Genomic DNA, 23,564 nt, shown 5'->3' with positions numbered 1-23,564 from the left:
CGATACCGAAAATTTCGGTACGGTATAATACCGTACCGAATTTTTCGGTATACCGAAATTTTCGATATGGACGGTAAATATCGGTATGGTATGTGCGGTATACCGAAAATTCGGTATTTTTTCCCACCCCTAAACTCATTTCAACCTATCAAACTTGAATTCTTGCATTGTCTAGTCTCCGATTGATTTCGATCTATCAAAATGTACTTTATCTAACATCCAATCAATTTAATTTGTAAGAATTTCGTTATATAGTGTCCAATCAATTTCGATAAATCATGACTTTATTATTTTTTAATATTCGATCAATTTTGAGTCAAAATTTCACATCTTAAAACTCTACGTTGAATTCAATAATGATCTATTTAAACTTTTTTTTTATCAATTCTGACTTTTGATGATATCAACTATTGACCTACTTGGATTTAGACCATTTCCAACCATAAAACTCATTTTGGTGCTCTTTCAACACTAATTTGGTGTCATTTCAACACCAAATTTTTTTCAACTCCAACCAAGAGACACCATTTCCTACACTAAAAAGAATATTCCTTAGAATATTCTATTTTTCCATCTTATAATATATATTAATTTCAACATATATATTAATTTGTTAAATATTTTTATTATGATCATAATTATTAATAAAATTAATATTTTTATGGTACATAATAACTAATTTTAATTATGATCATAATATTATATTTTTTAATTACAAGAAAATAAATATTAATACTTCCTTCTTAATTTTGGTGGAAATAATTTTGTATACATACTATTATTTAAAGATAATATACAATCATAAACAATTAAGATAAAATATTTTAAATATTTTCACAAAACATATTTTAAATTTTAAAATATTTATAAACTTAGCAATATAATAAATATTTTACATATTACTTATTTAAGTTAATAACTAATATATTATAATATATATAATTTACAAAATTAATTAATTAAATTAAATAATATTAATTTATAATATTTAAAAATATTTTCGTGCATGTGATATTTAATACATTAATTTATTCTACTTAATGCATTAATATTTATAGTATTTTTAGCATTTAAAAATATTTTTATATTAATTAATTAATTAATATTACACTTGCACCATTTTGGTGCAAGTGAACAGTGTAGTACCAAAATGGTGCTGCACTGTTCATGGATACCATTTTGGACACCATTTTGGTGTATCCATTGGAGAGAAATGGTGCCACTTTTACACTATTTTGGTGTAAAAGAGCACCCGTTGGAGATGGTCTTAATCATCACAATGTCCTTAACATAGTCATCTAACGTCATAACGCAACTTTCCCTAATTACCCTCCACAACCGGAGAAGAAGCTGAGCAATAGCTGATGGGGTGGAGCAGATCCTTCCTTACCGGAAATCCTAGTCTCTTCGGTTTATTTTTAGCCTCTGGTTTTCTTCGATCGTCTCTGCTCGGGAAATGGAACTTTCCGATGAGACCAAGGAGATTGTCAGTATTAGAGGCGGGAAGGTTTGAATCTGGTTCGTCGTCGTCTCATGGACCGTGGGGTGTTGGCTATGGCGCGTGAACGAAGAGGGCCGAGGACGGAGGTGGCGCTGCATAGCTCGAACGGTGGTGGGCATGCTGCAGGGCTGCGATTCAGTGGAGAATACGTCTACGAGGTGTGTTTTGCATCACAATTATTTGTGGTCATATCACCCTGATATGTGTGTGTGTGTGCATCACAAATATTTGTGGTCATATCACAATTATTTGTGGTCACATCACAACGATTGCATTTTTTGTGCAGTTCTCGACTATGCTAGAAAAAAGGATTTTGTTCAGGTGATTGTAAGCTAACTAGAAGCTAGGTTGTTGCTTCCTCGGCCATTTTCCTGTCATACTTGGCTAATTCTATAAGAAATACTACTATCTGGCATCACTAAGGTGTAGTAGCTTCAATAAACAAGGAATATGTGTGCATTTATTCAGCTTTTCTACTTATTTGGTCCTCATCTTGTTTCTAGAGAATCTGGATCCGTGGTGAACACTCAAATTAACTATTAGTTTGGAGTTCCATCTGACTTATACCTGTACTCTTCTATATGTATATTTATATCAATCTTGCTTACCTAAGCAGTTTGGTTCTGCAAAATCTAGTGCTGTTAGGATCATATATTGCAGAATAAGTAATTTCATTCCTCCGTCTTTTTACCTTGAAGATGAAAATGACTTGTTAAGAAAGTATGAGCTGTTTTTTTCCCTTGGATGTCTCTGTTTTTGATAGATACACTGGCGCTCCAACAGGCGAGGCCAATGTGTCGACAAAAGGTAATTAAAAGCCATCACCTACAGATGCCCATCAGTGGCTCCCAACGTTCGAGCTAAATCTAAAGTGTGTGGTAACCCAGAGGTCTCTCTCGTTCCATCTGTGCCATCGTTGTAACAGAAGCAACGTACTCCTCAACGTCATATAAAACATTTGTTCTGCATAATGGGCAGGTTGAATTCATTTGGAGCCAAGTATCACTGCAGGAGACATGGAAGACATGTTCACAATTAGGCAGCCGTCTAAGATACTCCTCTTCCCGGAACTGGAATAAGCATATGGGACACTCGCTGATTTCCCTACCGCACTCATCTCTGATCTGCTCAGTGTAGCGGAATGATGGCAGAGAACGGATTACCGCAGATGCCAGACCTCCTCGACTAAGTTGGCTCAATGATTCTGGATCAGTATGGGGATCACCTCTAGGCGGAATTGTCCTGAGCTGTCTCCCAGATGCTGCTTGATTCGATGGAAAGCACCTTTGCTTTATGATCATACAGCAAATACATGAGATGAAGACAAGGGAAACTGCTGGCAAGATGTAGTAGGTTGTCATTTTGGTTACTTGGCAGCTGCTCAGAGAGAGGATATGTATCTTGTCCTGGGTTTGCTTTTAAGGAGGATGCTCAGCGGATCAGAATTAATCAAGATCATAATGTCGATCGATGTCACCGATGAGGAGGCGGTCTAACTGATGAGATGGTAAACAATTTTGGTGGACAGGTCGATCTGTGACGAGACTCCATTCTTGGATTCTATTGGTTAAGGAGTCTGAATACTCAAGAACAACGTGGCATCGATAAAAAGAAACAAAATTTAGGAGATATTGGTTTAATAATATAATTATTTTGGAGGAGTCAAAGCTTTTTACCATGGCGGAGGGAAGGAGGAATCTATTCAGCATGCTTTTCAAAGCAGCTTCGTCGGATCCAATTGTCATTTTTGTCTTCACATCTAAGACAGACTGTCTATGCTGGAGCTTCGAAACCAAGTAAAATTTTATTTTATTCAGGCGTCCAAGTTTCTTCGGAGCTCAGTTTATGAACAACACTCAAAAATCTATCTTCACGCCAGGCGGGATAGCGATTATCCCAGGGGTAATATTAAATCCGTAAGTTCGATTGCGAACGTCGGAAATAATCTTCTAAAATCTATTAATTTGGAAGAATAACAGGAGATAAGGGAAATAAACGACATTGCTAAAATTATTATTAAATCAAAACTTCTCATCTCAAATATCAACTCATAACATGTTTATATAGACCCAAACTCTAAGAAAGATTCCTAATAAAAAAAAAATTTTCTCAACAAACTCTAAAAGAAAGATTCCTAATAAAAAGAAAAATTTCTTAATCGACTCAATTCTTAAAAATCTTAAACGGATTTAAAAAATCCTAAAATAAAAAATAGAACTTTTCAAAACTACTATAAATACCAAAAACTTCAAAAATTACTAAAAATAAAAATTATCAAAATTAATAATAAAAATCTTTGGATGCTCCTGCATCAGTCGCCCCAGGTTGAAAGAAACTCGTCCTCGAGTTTAGAGTAGTATCAAGTGGTCGCCTAGGAAGAAGATCGTCTTGTACCAAATCAATAAAATTCATTAGTAGTTGTTGGATTTTAGAAATTCTCATCGATCCGCTGACGAATATGACATCAGGAGGCCACGGGTTGATCATCTTCCTTATTGGTAGCCTCAATCGTCCTTCTTCAAAGTCCAAAAGAGAGGTTGATAATCTCGATTTCTTCTCATCACAGCTCAAAGGGGAATATAATTGTATCGGAAGACATAAACTAATCATGTTGTTAGATGCTTCTGCATCAGATGACCCAGGTTGAAAAGAACTCATCCTCGAGTTCAGGATAGTGTCTTCAAAATAAAAAATCTTTAAGTGTTGATGAATCAAAAGTCGTCGCTTAAGTGGTGGAATAGGAGGAAGATCCTCTAATATTAACTCAGTCAAATCTCTAGGCGGTTGTTGTACTTCTGATCGAACATAAACTGCATCTTCAGATAGCCTGTCATCTAGAATCTTACAATCATCACCATAAACTGCTTGCTTCTTCAAGTCAAGATCTTTCTTGCCATACTTCAAGATGTGATGCTCATCTTTCATCATTGCAATCTCCATATGTTTTTCCTCTGTCTTATCTTTGTTCATCTTTGGCACCAGTTCAATATTTGGGTCATGTAGATTGTGATAGGGGTCAAAGATATTAAAGTCATCCCTCTCCGGAGATAGCTTTCCAGGAGGGAGATATAAGATCGAACATGAACTTTTCATCAATATCATCGATATCAAAATCTTGACGCTCCTCCATATCAACATCTTTAGTTTGTTGTGCTTCTTCCTGAATTTGAAGATCCACACCAACTTTATCAACAACTTCATCCACTACATCATCATTTTAAACAAAACTTGAACATAGAAGCTCTTTTCCGACAACGATGTCTCCATTGAAGGAATTCTCAGTGTTTAAAAACTGCAACACATAGCCACCATCTTCATTGACAAATTCATCATCATAAAGTACCTCGTCATATATTGGATCTCCAATTAACTCGGTCTTGTTTTCTTCATGCTGAATGAATTGGGATGTCGAATCAATGTAAGGTGAGACGATGGAGATTTGGACTTTGTCGATAGATGAACCATGCTGTTGATTGTCATCGGACAAAGTGGGCTTCTGGTCTTCGATCAATGCTTCCTCTAGATCTATCTCCTCTTCATCAACATCGTCATAAACTGGATCACTCAAATATGTCGATCTTGTCATCATCTTCGTCGCCTCCTATGATCGGACGATCAAGAGTGTAGGATTGATTGTACTCAATGTTGTTGAGGTTCGCATCTTCATGGTTGTCCTCGCCGTCGTAGAAGGAAGGGGGGACGTAGAGGTGTTGCGGAGCCGATGTTCTTTTGAAGTTGTAGGTGGTGGGGTGGTTGATCTCAAATCCTTCAATCAACTGGTAAAACTCTTTTGTGTGATGATTGACTGATCTTGCATCCTGCCTCAACGTTTGATATCGTTGAAACACAGTCTGAGTATAGTCGAAAGGAAGAAAGTAACTTTTCATCTTCTTCTTCATTTTCTCCCAGTCGGTGATCTTGGTCTTGCCTTGTTTCTCTCGTGAGCGTCTTAGTTGTTTCCACCAAGCGGATGCTTGGCCCTTAAGTCGGATAGCAACCAACTTTACTTTCATCCGATCGGGCACCTCCTTGTAATAAAAAATACTTTCTATTTCGTCGAGCCAATCAACAAATTCTTCTGCTTGAAAGGTTCCTGAAAACTCAGGTAGATCAATTCGAAAACCGAAGTTTACATATCGTTCCTCTCGATTTTGACGCTCTGAGACCCTATCGGGGTGGTGGTAAGGGTTGTCGAAGGTGGATGCGGAATCACGATCATAACTCCTTCGATCTTCAAAATCCCGCGTCGTCAAACGCTGGGTTAGTTATGCGACTTGCCTCCGTAAATCAAGAATCTCGTTTTGCGTGTAACATTCATGGTGTGAGACTTCCTCTGTCGGAACTTGTCTGTCACAACCATGATAACCACCATGACGACGATCCATCGGATCTGAAAGCTCTGATACCAACTGACGCCGGGCGGGATAGCGATTATCCCAGGGGCAATATTGAATCCGTAAGTTCGACTGCGAACGCTGGAAATAATCTTCTAAAACCTATTAATTCGGAAGAATAACAGGAGATAGGGAAATAAACGACATTGCCGAAATTATTATTAAACCAAAACTTCTCCTCTCAAACATCAACTCATAACATGTTTATATAGACTCAAACTCTAAGAAAGATTTATAATAAAAAGGAAAATTTTCTTAACAAATTCTAAAAGAAAGATTCCTAATAAAAAAAGGAAAATTTCTTAACCGACTCAATTCCTAAAAATCCTAAATGGATTTAAAAAATCCTAAAATAAAAAAATAGAACTTTTCAAAACTACTCTAAATACCAAAAACTCTAAAAATTACTAAAAATAAAAATTATCAAAATTAATAATAAAAATCTTTAGATGCTCCTGTATCAGAATATTTGTCCCATTTGAAATTAAATTAAACTTCGATCTTTTTATTATTCCATTGAATTTTATACCACTAAACCACGCCTTCGGGGCAGTTTTATTTCGTTTTTAGCCGTGCACGCGCGATGTTGAAACTATTTCAATATTATGTTTTACTTGGCAACGCTGCTAGTTAACAAAGGGAATTTTGGATATTTGTATTCGTCAAACTAGCCACTTATGGCGTCCCAGTTTTCACTTAAAATGAGATGAACATCTCATTTTCAATTAAAGTCAAATAGATGCCTCATCTAATATGAATTATCCGAATTATTCTTACCTTTATTCTTTTGTAGTAGCTATCTATAAATTTTTATAACATGTGAAAACTAGTAGATAGTTGCTACACGTTGTAGAAGTTACATGTTAACTATTATATCTTGTAGAAGCTACATACTAGCTGCTACTTGTTCGATCATGATTAAATTATATTTATTTGAAATATAATGAGTATTATGGAGCCTCTATCATTTGTTTTGCTAATTAAAATGTTATTTTAATCAAGTTATCACTCATAGAAATAAAATCAAAATGATATAAAGTTATCGTTGTAGAAGCTAGCAACTAGTTTCTATATATTGTAGAAGTTAACAACTAATTATTATATGTTATAGAAGATACATGTTAGTTTGTATGTCGTCGATCATGATTAAATAATATTTATTTAAAATATAGTAAGTGTTATAAAGTCACATCATTTATTTTATTAGTTGAAATATTATTTTAATTAAATTATCACTCAAAGAAGTAAAATTTAAATGATATAAAATCACTATTTCTACACGGTTTATATTGTTTTGATAGCTTCTACATTTGTAGAAGTTAATTACTAACTTTTACATAATCTAAATCATCAGATAATGTAAAAATATTTTGGACAGTTAATGTTAAATGAGATGTCCATTTGATTTTAATTAAAAATACTATGTCCAACTGACTATTTTAAAAATGATGGACATTTTTTTTTAATTTTTGTCCTTTTTAATTGACTTGGAATTATATATGTTTGGTTTATATACAGTTCAAACTCAAGTGATTAAATCTAATAAAAAACCTGAGGATCTTCAATGATGGCTTGAACAATTTTTATCGTCTCCGATAATGATCCAACAAGCTCCAGTGTTGGATCTACAGTGATCGAGATTTGGCAATTGGCAACAATTTAATTTTCTTAGAAAAGATATAAATTGCAGAGAAGGAAATGGAGTAGATTGATTCATTTTATGCTTATTTTGATGGGGAAAAAATTAATAAATTGCATGATGTTTTGTAATCGGTTTGCATCTATTTTCGACATTTTTTAGGCACAAGTATATTTACCTTTCAAAAATATATTCATAAAATTTTTTGAAAAATAATTCACAATATATGAAAACAGAGTTTTTTTGCTAAAAAATAATTACAAGCACGTCTTTTAATCATTATCAATCGAGAAAATTAAAGAGTTTATTTTGAATCATTAATTTCTATTCGTCTTCCGGATAAATTAAATTTAGAAGTACAAGCGACTTCTCGATCAACAAATAATGTGTTAAATTTTTTATCCAATTTAAAGAAAATACTATATAGTAATCGTACTCATAAAGAAAATGATTTTTACATAGAAATGAAAGAATATAAAATAATTAATGAAAAAATATTATAGAATCTAAAGTAATTTTAGTCGGTCAAATGAACGAATTGTTCGGAGCTCGTATGAAAGTTGGATTGATTACACTTGAAAAAGAAAAATAAGAAAGATTAATAAAAGATAAAAGAAAGAAATAAAAGGGAAGGGAAGACGACAGCCGAAAGATCTTTTATTAAAAAAGATTATTTTTGTTTTCGAAAAGGAAAAAATAATGAATTTTTTAAAAAATAAAATAAAATAAAATAAGAGTTGGAATTCAAACTATATAAATATTTGATTAATCTATGAGCATTTCATTATTCATCAAACTTAAACTTGAAGGACAGAGATGTCACTTTTGATTTATCATAAAAGGGTGTTACTTTATTTAACAATTTTATAAATAATAATAATAATATATGTGCATCTTGAAGGAGTTTGACATTTTTTAAAGCATCCATGAACCCTAAACATTTCTTGAAATGTATCTAATCCTTCAAATTTACTATTTCAACAGGGCATATTTCACCTAGCAATTTTTCTCGTACCTTGTGGGAGTTTGGCAATTTTTCTATTTACCAGTTTCATTGAAACTCTTCAAATAATAGTCAGAAAATCAATACCATCAAAATGAATTTAGTAATTTGCAAACAATATCCAGATTACCCTATAAATTCAAATAATATTGATGCGGTCTAGATAAATCCGATCGGATCATCACCCCCATTTCGACATTGTACACTGGCCGACACCCTCCATAATAATAGAGTCCCACCAAGCACAGAGTTTTATTTTATACCTTTATAAAACAAAAAAAAATAAAGGTATAAAATAACTTAACAAATTTCAAAGAGTACCAAAGAATATTAACTTGTAAAATTTAATAAATATAGACTCATCTAATAGTTTTTAGAAAATTAGACTAAAAAAATTTAAATGAACATGTTTTTTTCCAACATTCTTCAATTTTTTCCCCCGTGTTTTCATTTTAGAAACAACCCATCAATCAATTTTGTCATATTTCAAAACTAATATAAAATATAAAATACTTAAATCGCTTGTTGTGCCAATATAAATGATTCATATCTCTTATACAAATTTTTATGATTTATTTCAACTAAATTATATTATGGATGCATCTTCATCCCTTTGACAGGAGTCAAACCAGCGACACATAAATAAAATAACTCATATTTCTGGGCCAGGGTATTCTACCTCTATAATTTCATCCAATAACCTATAAAAATCATTATTTGCAGCTCCATCATTAATTGAACACAAACTCCACTATTCATTGTAGTATTCTCTGTTTCATATTTCTGAGTATAAAATTTATATCCATTTATAAAATATACTGGTAAGTCTGTACTATTATTTTATATATTTTATAAAACAAAAATTAAAGGTATAAAATAACTTAACACATTTCAAAGAGTACAAAAGAATATTAACTTGTAAATTTTAATAAATATAGACTCATCTAATAGTTTTTAGAAAATTCATAGGTAGACTAAAAAATTTTAAAATGAACAAGTGAGAGTATGGAAATATATACAAAATTGAAATTGAATGGGTAGGTAAGAGATAAATTTGGTAAAGAAAAATATTGAAATAAAAAATAATTAAAAAGTATCCTTTCATTTTTTTAGTTGATTTGGTAATTTCAATTAGAAGCTAAGAGATTTGATAAACTTATTTATTTATATATTTATGTAGAATTAAGCAAACCTATGCATACACCCGCCGACAGCACTATATATTACAACAGGCCTACTACACTCGACTACTGCAGTCGTTATTGCAAACAACATAAGCACACATTTTACATACTTTAGGTAGACAGGCACAAGCAACAATAGGCAGAGACATATATGGCAATCCTTGAGACTAGGTCACAGCATTTGTTGGCGAGGGGTCCACAGGACATGGTCGATGGGCAGGAAATGACATACCGGCTCTGCACTCCCTGGCTTCACGTGCAGCACCTGGAGCATCACGTGCCGCGGATTCCACGACGTCGTGTCCAGGTGACAAACTGCGATCGCCTCCACTCGGCTCCCGTCGCTCCCCGTCAAGCTCACCGTGTATTCCCTCATCATCCCCCTCCCCACCGCGTGGCAGTGGAACACCACGTACGCGTACGGCTCGGCGTGGCAGAACACGCCCACCCCCTCCCCGCCGATCCTTTCGAACCCCTCCACCGCGTACCGCTGCATCGCCGCCGCCGCCGTGGCGTTCGCGACCGTCGACACCGCGCTGACATCGTCGGTGGCCAGAGCCGAGACTGCGAAGTCGACCATGGATTCGATGGAGGTGGCGCAGTGCTTCGTCTCCCTTGCATTCGACGTGCGCTCGCACCGTTCCAAAGTCGCGCTCATCTCCCGGGCTTCCTTCGAGTCAGGGTCGACGGAGAGAAGCGCGAGGACGTCGGGGAGCTTGTCGGAGGAGAAGGGGAGGGCGTCGGCCACGCGGCGAGGGAGGAGGTCGGCGTGTTTGGAGATGGATCGCTTGAATTGCAAGTCGAAGGTGGCTCCTGGAAACAGGTCCTTTTCGAGGAAGAACAGAGACCGGGAGGACTTGTCGCGGAGTTGCGCTGCCGTGGCTGCGTTGTAGTAAATGGAGGAGACTCCGGGAATCACCGCTTCCTCTTCGGACTCCGGCGACGTCCATACGCCGGGGCTCGTCTCTGCAATTCAATTGATATATATATATTGGAATTCCAAATTAACAAGATTATATAGTAATGAAAATATACACGGATAAAAAAATCAATGAACCAGGAGGGTGAAGGAGGTCATGGATGCTGCTAGGGATGGGAGTGTTCGGGAGAGCAGTTTTCCAGTAGAGCTCCGGCGACGAAGCAAGTGCAACTGATGGATGGGCTACGAGTCCGGCGAGGAGCTGCAACCAAATCAAAATTCATGTGCACATAATTAATTGAAGAAAACAAACAAACGTCGTACACAAGGCAAATCTATTGAATCAGATTACTGACTGATTCAACCAAACAACTTCCATTGATTAATAATACTACGAGTGCTGTGAATTTGCTCACCCCAAGGAAGAACACGAGCAGGTTAGCCATGAACAATGCAGAGTAGAAATTGAGGATTGGTAGATGGTTCATGAATACGCATTTGGGCACACTTAAATAGAGGAGAAGTGGGGAAGCTGAGTCTGCTCTGGCAGAAGATTTTCCTTAGGCAATTCACACTTCTCGATTTATTTCACGTGAGGTCGATTGTAGGACCGTTGTATTCCATCTTTTTAATAATCCTATTTAATATTTTTCCGATATAAAAAAAATAATCCGGTACAAACTTCCGCTCAATGCGGGTCCAGTCCCGAGAAATGATAAGACAACGTTATAAATGAAAAATTTTCTGCATAAGACCATGTTAAAAATGAAAATATTTCTGCATAAGACCACGTTATAAATGAAAATTTTTCTGCATAAGACACGTTATAAATGAAAATATTTCTGTCTTGTAGAGTGCTTTGAATTATATAGGCAGAAAATAGATAAATCAGATAACGGGAAAAGAAATTTAGTTGGCAAATAAAATTCAGAAGGGAATTTATTCCTGTTAATTCTCATGAAATGGATGATTTGTATATTTGATATATATAAAAAAATTGGAATGTTGATGCGGTGCCTTCTCTCAAGCCCGCATGGGTTCGTTCCGGTAGAGACTTTCAATTTCTCGCTTCTCAAGGCTTGTAATTCAATACGGATCAGCAGACATCAGAATTGGCCAGCTTTACCCATCCAATCATTAAGTCGGCATAGAGATGAAAGAAGAAAATCCACAATAACTAGGGCCCTCACAATAACTTGACCTATTTAAATTATAATTTAAATTTAAAATTTTTAATATTTTTTATTTTTTGACAGGTCCATGGGTTGGCCCATCTAACCCGCAACCCACCTCCCGTCTTAAGTTGGTTTGGATTAGAAATTTTCCAACCCACCAAGTTGGTGGATCGAAGTTGGTTTGGATTAGAAATTTTCCCGTTGGTGGATCGACCCGCTCCGCCATATGATTGGTTTTTGACGGGTTGGTCTATCCCTCCATGGGTTAACCTATTTGACCTATTTCTTTCTATTAGGATTTTTTCTTTCTTTTACAAGTTAGGTTTTGAGTTTATATAAACCATTGTCTAGTTAATGTTAGGAAGAAATTTTATGGTTTAATAATATTTTCAGTAGTGTCATTTATTTTTCTATCTACTAGTATTTTTTTGAATCAACATGTTTTAGAAGATTGATTTTTGACATTCACAGTCGAGCAACGAAATTAATATTGCCCGTAGGATAATCGTTATCCCGTCTGGTGTCAGTTAGTATCAAAGCTCTCAGATCCCATAGATGGTCATCATGGTCGTGATCGTGATCGCGACAAACAGGTATCAGTTGTGGAAGCCTCACACCGTACGAGATACTTCAAGATCTATAGAGACAAGTGACAAAGTTATTCAAGTGTCTAGCGACGCAAGATTGTAAAGGTCATAAGTTTCTTTATTTCCCTATTGAAAAATCATTAATTTGCAATCGAAGAGAGATGTCGAATTGTGCAAGTTTGGTTTTGAGGGATTTAGTATCAACCGCCCTACCACCTATAATTTCGAGAGAATGCCGACTTCGTAGCGGCACTACATCCCCCTTCCTCTTACAACGGTGAAAATAACTTTGAAGATGCGGACCTCGACAATATCGAGTACGATCAATCCTACTTCCTCGATCGTTCGAACACAGGAGGCAACGGAGACGACGACAAGATTGAAATATTTGGTGATCCAATTTATGATGATGTTGACGAAGAGGAGATAGAACTAGACGAAACGTTGATCGAAAATCAGAAGCCCACTTTGTTCGATGGCAATCAGCAGCCTAGTTCATCTATCGACAAAGCTCCAATCTCTATCATCTTGCCTTGCATTAATATAACATCCCAATTTATTAAGCATGCAGATGAGACCAAGGTCATTAGCGAGCCGATATATGATGATGAACTTGACAAAGTTATGGACTTTGAAAAAGAGGAATCAAATATTAACAGTGTTCTAGTTACAGAAACTGCCGAACAAGGTAATTTAGAATTATCTGTTTACGGTGACCAAAATCAACAATGTGAGAGCATAATTATTGAGACACAAGAGGAATCCAAAACATCTGTCGTACAAGCTAATAATGAAGAAAGCAAAGGACTTATAGTTACGTCGTAGATTACTATAGTAAATCATATTTTCAGGGTTTATCATCAATTAGTCGATTGATACACCCATTTCAACCTTACCACAATTGAATTATTATATTGCCAAATATCTGATTGACCTCAACCTAGCAAGACTTCCTTTGCCAACATCCAATCAACTTTAACTTGTAAGGACTTCATAGTTGTCTAGCGTCCGATCAACTTTGAATTGTCTAGCATTCGGTCAACCTTAACCTATCGAAACTCCATGCCTTATGCCAACTCTATGTTGAATTTTCCAATCGCCAAGTATTCGGTCAACTCCGACTCACTTGGACTTTTCTCTTGTCAACTCTCTGTTGGACTTTTGATCGTCAAGTGCTTAGTTAACCATTCCCACTAGGACTTCTCACTCTACCAACTAATATATTAATCGACTGTCTAGTATATAGTCAACTCGAGCTCGGTCAACCTTAATCTACTTGACATCCAACAAACATATTGATCAACTATCAAAATGCAACTCAAGTCAACTCGAGCTCGGTCAACTTGGTCAACCTTGACTAGAGGTTGATTGCATCAACATTAGGAACAATCTGTAGCAAGAGTTGGAGAAGTTTGGTTTGGTAGGTGTATTCCCAATTGAGCATGTTCTCATAGCATGAGTGCCAACTGTGGGGTTAGAGTTGTCAATTTGAGTTAGGCCCTGTCGGGTTGGCCCGCCTCGCCAAACAATTTAAGCGGATTGACTTAAAATTTTATCAACCCATTTTAAGGTGAGTTCAGATGGGTCACTCGCCGAGGCTCACGACCCACGTGGGTTGGTCCGCGACTTGCGTGGGTTGGCTTGCAGATTGAAAATTTTTATTTTTTTCTTTAAAATTTAAAATTAAAAGAAAAAATTTGATGAATTAGTGGGCTTGACCCGTCTAAACCACAATCCAAATTTAAAATCTTCAACTTGACCTGTTTAAACTACAATCTAAACTTAAAATTTTTAATATTTTCTATATTTTTTATTTTTTGACAGGCCCGTGGGTTGGCCTGCCTAACCCGCAACCCGCCTCCCACCTTAAGTTGGTTTGGGTTGAAAATTTTCTAACCCGCCAAGTTGGTGGATCGACCCGTCCCGCTCCGCTATATGATTGATTTTTGACAGGTTGGTCTACCCCTCCATGGGTTGACCTATTTGACAGCTCTATGTGGGGTTGAGTGCCCGATGGTAGGGCTATTTTTATAATATGATTTATTTTAAGGATGTTCCCAAAGTGAGTGCATCTCTGAAGTCCTGTGTATCACACATCAGAGATGTTCCAGATCGGGATGTTTCCAAAGGGAGGGCATCTCTAAAGTCTTGTGTATCACATATCGAGGATGTTTCCGATCAGGGATGATCTCAAAGTGATTGCATCTTTGAAGTTCTGTGTATCACATATCAGGTATATTCCTAGTTGGAGATTTTCCAAAAATAAGTGCATTTCCGAAGTCTTATGTATCACATACTAAAGATGTTCCTAGTCAGGGATGTTTTTAAAGTGAGTATATCTCTAAAATCTTGTGTTTCACAGATCGAGGATACTCCTAAAGTAAGTGTATCTCTGAAATCCGATGTGTCACATACCAAGGCAAATTAACTCGGAGGGGGATAACCTATGTGGGATATACAATCGAATGGGTTTCCCTGAGATATATCAAATGTGAATTTTAATGGAATTATTATTTTAGAATTATTCATGATAACTATTTATTTTGTGACATCTAAGATGGAGATGCGTGGGTGATCAAAATAATCACACACAATTGATCACATGCCATTACTATCACAAGAAAAATGTTTTTTTAGTATGCAATTCATCAAAATAATCACATGCAATTGATCAAAAAAATTGTCATAAATGATTTAACTGTCGATACAATTGACCTCTATACAAGGTCAACAAAACTCGAGTTGGATTGTGATATTTAATCAATATGTTTATGTTTGAATGAGAGGTTAAGTAAAAATGAAGATTGTTAGTGCAATTGGATTGGATTGAGTTTTGATGTTTGAGCAAGATGTTAAATTGGTCAAGATTGATCGAGTACTCTGCAATGAAGAAGTCCAAGTAGATCATGGAACTCCGGACACTTAGCAATTAGAAGTTGACAAGAGCAAAGTCCAAGTGGATCATAATTGACCAAACACTTGATATGAAAAGTGAAGCTCAAGTGTGTCCTGAAGGATCAAACACTTGGCTTGTGAGGTGAAGTTCTAATATGTGGTGGAGGATTGGATGTTAGACATGTATGAAAAAGTCTTAACAGATTATGAAGGATCGGATGTTAGGCATGTGGGAGAAGTTTTAATAAGTTATGGAGTACCGAATGATGGACACGAGAAGTGAAGTCCTGAGATTAACATTGGCTAGATGACAATTCAAAGTTGATTGATGCTAGATGATGATGAAGTCTAGGTAAGTTGAGATTGACCAAATGTTTGGCAAAGTAAGAGTTCAATTTGGTAAGGTTGAAACAGAGTTATCAGTCAACTAATATAGGTATGCCAATTGATTAATGAACCTGAAACTCAGAGTGTTCGACATGCTTGAGAGGTTAGGATATTGGCAGCAATCGACTATCCTGAATATATATAGTAGTTGATTGCTTGAGTCAAACCAAAAATTGTTCAGGGTTTGCTACACTCATTCAAGAATTTTGTACAACACTTGATTGTTAGAGACTACCAGACGTCTGATTTCACAATTAATTGATGAACTCAATTAATGATGTTGTGCAACGAATACAAAATTTTATAGTCGATTTGAAAACTTGAATGATGATGGAATAGTCAACCATTATGGTACTATCAATCGACTGTTATCCATGTTGAGTTGGATTGAGCAATTGAAAGAGTAATGTGCATGTGAATCAAAAGTGGAGCAATCGTTTTCTTATGCAATAAAAATGATTAAATGGATGGATGATTGCAGACAATAAACGTTTTCTTATTCAATTTTTTTTGCACATCTATCCTTTTCCCTTTTCCTTATTATAGGTTGTAGCACAATAGTGTTGTCAAATAATTTTCAAACTTGGCCAAGTTTTTCATCAAATATTTCTTATTCAATAACGATGCTTATTCAACGAGTGCTAAACGATGCTTCCTCTGCTCTTATCCAAATCCAATTGATTCTTAATATTGACCACAAATTAAAAAATTAATTTATTATACACAAGATTAAAGTTAGTTAGAGGAAAGGAGAGCAAACATCATTTAATAACTATTAAATAAGAAATATTTAATGAATAAAAGATTCCTGCATGTAAAACTTGGTAAGTTTAGACAAAGATTTGACGGCTTTATTGTGCAACAATCAATAAAGAGAGGAGAAAACCGATGGATTAAAAAAAAGTGGCTATTTTTGTTTATGAGGTAAAAATTTCTTGATTCTTTCCTACTATATGAAGCGTGTTATGCTGCCCATTAACATGATTGAATTAAATATTACAAAGCAAATTGTTATAGTGGGCAAGGGTTGCCGTAGTGATTAACTATAGTTTTTCAATTTACACTAAAAAAAAACATTGATTTTGGGACGAATTTTACGACGAATTTTAAAAAAAAATCGTCGCAAAATATTCTGCGACGAATTTTACGACGAATTATTTTCCGTTGCTACAAAGTCGTCGCCAAACTTAGCGACAAAATTTCTCGTTTCGTTGCAGATATTTGTGACGAAAACTAAAATTCGTCCCCAAATTCGTCGCAGATTTGCGACGAATTTGATTTTCGTCGCAAATCTGTGACGAATTTTATTTTCATCGCAAACTGCGACGAATCATTTTTGTCGCAAATCTACGACGAATTTGGGGACAAATTTTGGGACGAAATCATTTTCGTCACAGATTTGCGACGAATCCAATTTTCGTCGCAAATATGCGACGAATTTGGGGACGAAATCATTTTGTCGCCAAATGACCTAAACTTATCACCCACGGTCCGACCCCACCACTTAAGTTAGCCAACTTTGCGACGAATCAAAGGATTCATCGCTAATTTGGCGACGAATTCAGGTTTCGTCGCAAAATTTGCGACGAAACTGTTGTTTCGTCTCCAAAATTTACAACGAAACCTGAATTCGTCGCCAAATAGCGACGAATTTGGCGACGAATTAGAATTCGTCGTCAATTGTACGATGAATATATTAATCGGTCGCTAAATTTGGCGACGAAAATAAAATTCATCGTCAAATTTACGACGAATATATTAATCGGTCGCTAAATTTGGCGACAAAAATAAAATTCATCGCCAAATTTACGACGAATATATTAATCGGTCGCTAAATTTGACGACGAAACTGGAATTCGTCACCAATTGGCGACGACTTTGGCGACAAAATTGTTTCTATCGCAATTTGACAACGAAAAAATATTCGTTGCAGATGTTGTTGCCAATTGGCGACGAAATTAATTTTCGTCGCAAAGTTAGTCGCTAATTTGCGACGAAAATATTTCGTCGTAAAAATTCGTCCCAAAATCAGTATTTTTTTGTAGTGTTACCTTGTCATAAATGGTCGTGGGACCGACTGTATAGGACCGTTGGGATGGCGGATTCTACCTTTTGCCGCAATAAAGTATGTTATGCAAGGAATGAGCCCTTATTTTTTGATAATCTAGGTATTTAATTTTTTGAATAGACTAATTTGATCGGACCGGTATCATAAACATTTTACACCAATCACCTAGGTAAATCAGAAAGCATGAATAATGTGTCACTACCTAGCTAGCTTTCTAGGGTTATCTTCCTATTAAAGAATATTAATCTACAGTACATCATAGTTAGAAATCAACTTATAAATATCTTGTTAACTACGAAATTACCTTATTGTTACACCGTAATCCGTCCAAGGAGTAAGCCTTTAGAAGGTATCAAAGGGGTTGGGTACTCATACGAAACATGTTATATTAGTATTAAAAAAACTATACATTGGTTGGTGAGCTTATATGTTAATTTATAACACACAAACATGTCATCATGGATTAAACCCGATAAAAGTAATTTAATGGATGTATTCATTATGGGTTTGGTTAATGGATATGAGTATCATGTTTGTAAAAATCTATTAACTCACTTTTTTTATGATTGTTGATGGGATAATAATAAATATGTTCTAAGGCTAAAAAGGATTATTGTCCCCGTAGGGTGGAGAGATAATCAATTATGATTGGCTCTTCCTTTCTTCCATCCAAAGCCATGTCCTATAACCTCTTAAGTCTTGTTGGTTCTCAAAATTTCAAGATAACAATGTCTTTGGATTTAGGTGTTATTTAAAGTTTTTATTTCATTTTCACATTTAATTATCTCTTGCATTTAACAAATTGGTATAAATCTACAACATGATCGTGGATCTATCTACGCGCACACCTTCTTCATGGCCTTCTATTGTCCGCGTCTATCTACGCGCACACCTACTTCATGGCCTTCCAGTGTCCACGTCTATCTACACGGGCATCTTCTTCATGGTCTTTTGGTGTCTGCGTCTATCCGCTCGCACACCTTCTTCATAGCCTTGGGTGTTCGCATGCATCTCCTTCATATCAGATCTGGCATAACAATAGATTTTTTTCATCCAAGATTTATTTTCGAGTTTTGCTCAGCACATAGCAATAGATTTTTTTCCGGGTTTTGCTCAACACAGCATTTTTCCAAGTCTTGCTCAGCACATAGCAATAGATTTTTTCCTCTTCTGCTCTAGTAAATTTCAGCTATCAAAAACTACAATCTTTTTTCTCTATTGTTCTTTCTTCCAATGACGGATTAGGTTCTAGCCCTCAAATAGCAACTCCTCATCTTTTTTATTATTATTTTCCATCGAAGATAAAATTCAGAACCATGTCAGATCTCATATCGTTGAGTCATATTGATAGTCATTGCTCTAGAATATTTGATTGGCTATCTAATTAAAAAAGATATTCTCAATATATTAGCAATCAAATTCAATGTTCATTAATCAGACATAATTATTGCAAATTGCATGTGCATTAAATTTTGAGATTATGTGCAAGTTATGCATGCATTAAACTTTGAGATTATGTACAAGTTGCGTGTGCATTAAACACTTTTTTAGAGAAATTCATGGCATTTGAGTGATTCTCCTTGTATCCGCATAGACCATATCTTTGTCCTCTATAACTACATAAAATAGACATTTTCTCATTATCCTAATATGAATTTTTAATGTGATAGATTGATACGTTATGTCTTGTTCACAATGTGTTTCATCCTATAAATGTGATTAACTATAGCTATTTGTATGGTAGTACTATCTAGTTTAAGAGATGAACGATTGTAACACCCCGATTATTTCTCCCTATTTTAGGAATTTAATTAGATTTAAAATTCCAATAAAAGTACTTTAGTTAAAGGATAGAAGGGGGTTTGATAAAATAAAATAGGTGAAAAGATTCATCTCGCGAAGACGAATCCAACAAAACTTGTTTGGATCAAATCGGAGGTCGTTTGGTTAGTAAACCAAGGGAACCAAAAATTTAACCCGGTTCGGTTCAATCGTTATAATGGGATTTAGCCGGTAGTTTAGATTTAATCGGGTAGAGTTACTGTGCACTCCTCAAATAAACGCCGCGCTCTTCCCTGTGCGCGACCGCGTCCTCCGAGTTCGGCGGAACCGAAGGACGCCGCCCTGGCGCCGCGTTTGTCGGAGAAAACGTCGGGAAGCAGCCTTTAAAAGGCCGTGCAAGGGAGGGAGGCGAGGCATCCAACCCTAGCCACCGCGCCTTCCCTTTTCCCTCCGTCGCGAGCTGTGCGACCAGCGTCACCGTTCCCTGCGGACCAGAGCCCCAAGCCGCCGCCTGTTCGCGTGGAGGAGACGCCGGACGCCGCCGAACCAAGATCCCTAGCCGAGCTCCTCCGCCGCCGACAGTCGCCGACGCCGCTGGGCCGCTGCCCTTCGCCGCCGCCGCGTGAGAAGGCGCTGCCGCTCCCCTGCGACTGCCGACGCCAGCACCGCCGACCGCCGATTGCCGCCCGACGCCGCACGCCGCCGCCTGCGACGCCCCTGTCCGGCCCCGGCCCTGCCGTGATCTGCTGGCCTGTTCACGCGGGGAAGAAGACGCAGCAGCAGAACCTCAATTAATCAATTAACTGTATTAATTAACACTAAGGTATGGTTTAATTAATTGATTGATTAGTTAGTTAATCGAGTTAGTTGATTAATCTAGGTAGTTAATTAATCTAGTACAAGAACCTCTTCTGGGCGCACACGTCACTTCCTCAGGGGCGCTGTGCGGGGAAATGGTGGAGACTAGTCGCTGATCACCGGAGACCTGCAACCACAGACACCGTGAGATGGCTGGCCGGCGGGACCGGCGAGACCACTCCGATGCTTAAGTCAGTGACGGCAGCTGAAGAGAAAACGAGAGTGGCAACAGTAAGAAATAGTGAGCACATACCTGGCCCCTTCACAGGGGCTCGCCTTATATAAGGGGGAGTCGGTCCGTACCACGGCCGAGGCAAGGTGGACCTTACCTTGAAGGTACTCTCCGTACCTAGGAGGAGTGCTGCCTTTAATGAGGAGGTACACTGTGGACAGTGTCGTACGCCGAGACGGCGCGTGACCCTGCCTGGCGGCGTGCCTGTCAGAGGGAGTGGTCAGTAGGACAGGAGAAGGACTGGTCAGAGACAGAAGGTACGACTCGGCCCCGACCCCCTGGGTCGGGTCGGGGCTGCGGCTCAAGTCGGGGATGATGCTCAGTCGGGCCATCTGTGAGTCGGTGAGTCGGGTACGCCACCCACTCGGTTTATCTGGGAGTCGGGTTGGTGAGATTATTCGTCTCCTCAGCGGGCCCACTGGGCTGTCGGGCTTGGATGGGGAGCCTTTGGGCTGCTACCCGGGAACCCGGATCCGGGCCTCAGTGCTTCAGCCGACTGTCCTCGGATAGTTGACTCGACTCGGCCGTGTCTCTCGGTCGGGTCCAGACCCGTATCCTTACGACCGTAACACCAGCCTTCCCACTAGTCTAGTCGAAGGAGACGTGTGTTCGACTGACTAGACCGAGTCCGAGTCGAGTGGTACCGGCTGATATTCCTGCACCGAACCGCCATTGATGGGCTGCCACGTGTCGGGGGGACATTGGATGACTCGGCCGGCGCACGTGATCGGCATGGCGTGCTTTACTGCGGCGGGGTGTCCGATGGGACAGCCGAATCGTCGCCATAATTGCGCCGTATCATGCCTCGGAAACGCGCATCATCGGACGGCTGCCAGGAGATCCCGCCTTTTTTCGACTGTCTGATCGGACGGCTGAGCTTTGCTAGGGTTCGGTATAAATAGGGGAGGGCCTGGCACCCAGCGCCTCTCCTCGCCGTCTTCTTTGCTTTCTCCTCCGGCTCTCTGTTTTCTCCTCCGGTTCTCTTCTCGTCGCCGCCTCCTTCCTTCTTTGCACCAAGTAAGCGCTCTTCTCTGGTCGAGTCCCTTTTTCCTTCTTTAGGCCCGCTCCTCTAGGTCTTCTCCGGTCGGTAATGATGGTTTCTGAGGGGTCTGTGCCATCAATGGATGCGCCGTCCGCGAGTGTTCCGTCGACAGAGACACCGTCGGAGAGTGTCCCGCCCACCGGTCCTTGGTACGAGTCCGAGGTCACCACCTTCACCGAGAGAACCCGCTCGAAGATTCGTCTGAAGTACGAAATCCCGAGTGAGTATAGGATAGAAGTCCCCGAGCGTCACCATCGTCTCCACACTCCCCCCCCGGGTTACGCCACCTTTTTCCATGGTCAGCTAGAGGGGGGACTTCGATTCCCGATTCCTGCCTTCTTTCAGGAAGTGGCCGAGTACTTCCAGCTTCCACTGAATCAACTTGCCCCGAATTCCTTCCGACTCCTTTGTGGAGTTGTCTTAGTCTTCCGCATGTACCGAATCCCTTTAGACCCCGCAGTCTTCCACTTTTTCTTTTATCCGAAGAAGATGAAGAAGGAGGGCGTCTTCTTCTTCAACTCGAGACCGGGTCTCCCTTTCCTGACCGGGTATCCTTCTTCCAACAAGGGGTGGCACCCCCAATTCTTCTACATCTCCCCCCCGAGTCCGTTCGAATTCCCGACTGAGTGGCAGGACGAGCTCTCGGCCTTGCCCGTCTTGAAGCCTTACAAGAAGAACAAGGTCTACCAGGACGCTTATGAAGTGCTGAAGGGCCTTCAATTTGACGTTACCAAGCTAGTCGGGGAGGAAGGGCTTCTCTTCCGGGCCGGCTTGAGTCCTGTCGCTGCCGAGCTCTCGACAGCACTCGGTAAGTTACTTATTTACTCGGACTTCTGTAATGACTAACTTAGTTTCCTTTTCTTCTTTGGCAGACGACATTTGGATGGATGCTTCAACGAACAAGTGCCTGAAATGGACTCGGGCGCACTTGGAGGCGTTGGTCACACCCAAGAGGCCGACTGCTGCGGAGACAGCCGGGACTTCTGCTGCTCCCGAGCCCGAACTGGTGGAGCCTTTGGCGACCGTGGTACCCGAGGGGGCGGGTCATCCTCCCGTATCCGCGGGACCCGAGTCCTCCACTCGGGAGGAGGTGCCTGAGGCTGCGGAGCCAAGGACCGTGCCTCCTTCGGCCAGCAAGGGGAAAGAGACGACAGAGGGGGAGGGCCGGTCAAAGAAATCCTCCTCTTCTCACTCCAAAAAGAAACACCATCGTTCCCGCTCCCCCGACCGTGAGGGGAAACGGTCCAAGAAATCCAGCCCGATCCGCCGCGAGGAGAAGCGGCTCAAAAAGTCCAAGGCGTCCAAGGGGCATCTTCCTGCCTCGAGTGCTGCCGGCGCGAGCGTGTCCGACCGGGGCCAGGAGACCACTTCCTTGACACCGCCGGCTCCGACTGAAGTGGCGACCGTGGAGTCGGGCGCCGTGGGGGCGCCGATTACTTCTGCTGGAGCGGTACCGCCGCTGTCCGAGCCGGCCCTGGCAACCGAAGCCGCCGGGACGACTACGACTTCCCAGGCCGAGGGGCCGACCGAGGGAGGCGTACCCCCGACTGGAGGATCTTCCTCGAGAGCTGCAATGCCAACCAGCTCGGGGTCGGCTGGCTCGGGGCTCCGACGCCCTTCGACGGCCGGAGCCGACTTCTACACGTTGCCTCTGACTCGAGTGGCCGCTGATGAGCCCTTCGACCCAGCAGAGGTGCAGGATCTGATGACCCGGGTCCGAGCGATCCGGAACAGTGACTCCTTCCGGGGGATCAATACCTCCGAGCTGAGCTACCGGGGGAATTTCCACATTTTGCGGGTGAGTGTCTCTTATTTCCCTTAGCTTGTCGTTTTCTTGTGTCTCTTCGTCGCTAACTGCCCTACTTATGCAGATGTGGGTGGAGCATATGGAGATGCAC

The 23,564-nt window shown here is 39.4% G+C and overlaps 2 protein-coding genes across 2 annotated transcripts in view; both read right to left on the bottom strand.

Annotated features, from left to right (window-relative positions):
- Positions 1–23,564, bottom strand: part of LOC141826647 (cleavage and polyadenylation specificity factor subunit 1) — an 86,108-nt gene that overhangs the window by 51,595 nt on the left and 10,949 nt on the right. The gene's annotated exons all lie outside the window — the stretch shown is intronic.
- Positions 9,684–11,128, bottom strand: LOC141825897 (BURP domain-containing protein 6-like). The gene is made up of 3 exons (XM_074713166.1): positions 11,057–11,128; positions 10,779–10,902; positions 9,684–10,687 (listed from the first exon to the last, which is right to left on the bottom strand). Exons 1-3 carry the CDS (start codon positions 11,126–11,128, stop codon positions 9,894–9,896), a joined length of 990 nt encoding a protein of 329 aa, XP_074569267.1. The 3' UTR covers positions 9,684–9,893.

Source organism: Curcuma longa, chromosome 4 (assembly GCF_044706935.1).
Source record: "Curcuma longa cultivar G26 ecotype Majalengka, Jawa Barat chromosome 4, ITB_CL_G26_1.1, whole genome shotgun sequence".
Lineage (NCBI taxonomy): Eukaryota > Viridiplantae > Streptophyta > Magnoliopsida > Zingiberales > Zingiberaceae > Curcuma > Curcuma longa.
This window is presented reverse-complemented; position numbering and strand designations above follow the sequence as displayed.

What these genes read in the sequence shown, in the direction of transcription:
- LOC141825897 (XM_074713166.1), bottom strand. Translation starts at nt 11,128, where the DNA reads ATGAACCATCTACCAATCCTCAATTTCTACTCTGCATTGTTCATGGCT. An exon ending in TGCTCGTGTTCTTCCTTGGG is followed by an intron (nt 10,903 to 11,056) that starts GTGAGCAAATTC and finishes ATTTGGTTGCAG; the next exon opens with CTCCTCGCCGGACTCGTAGC. An exon ending in TGACCTCCTTCACCCTCCTG is followed by an intron (nt 10,688 to 10,778) that starts GTTCATTGATTT and finishes ATTGAATTGCAG; the next exon opens with AGACGAGCCCCGGCGTATGG.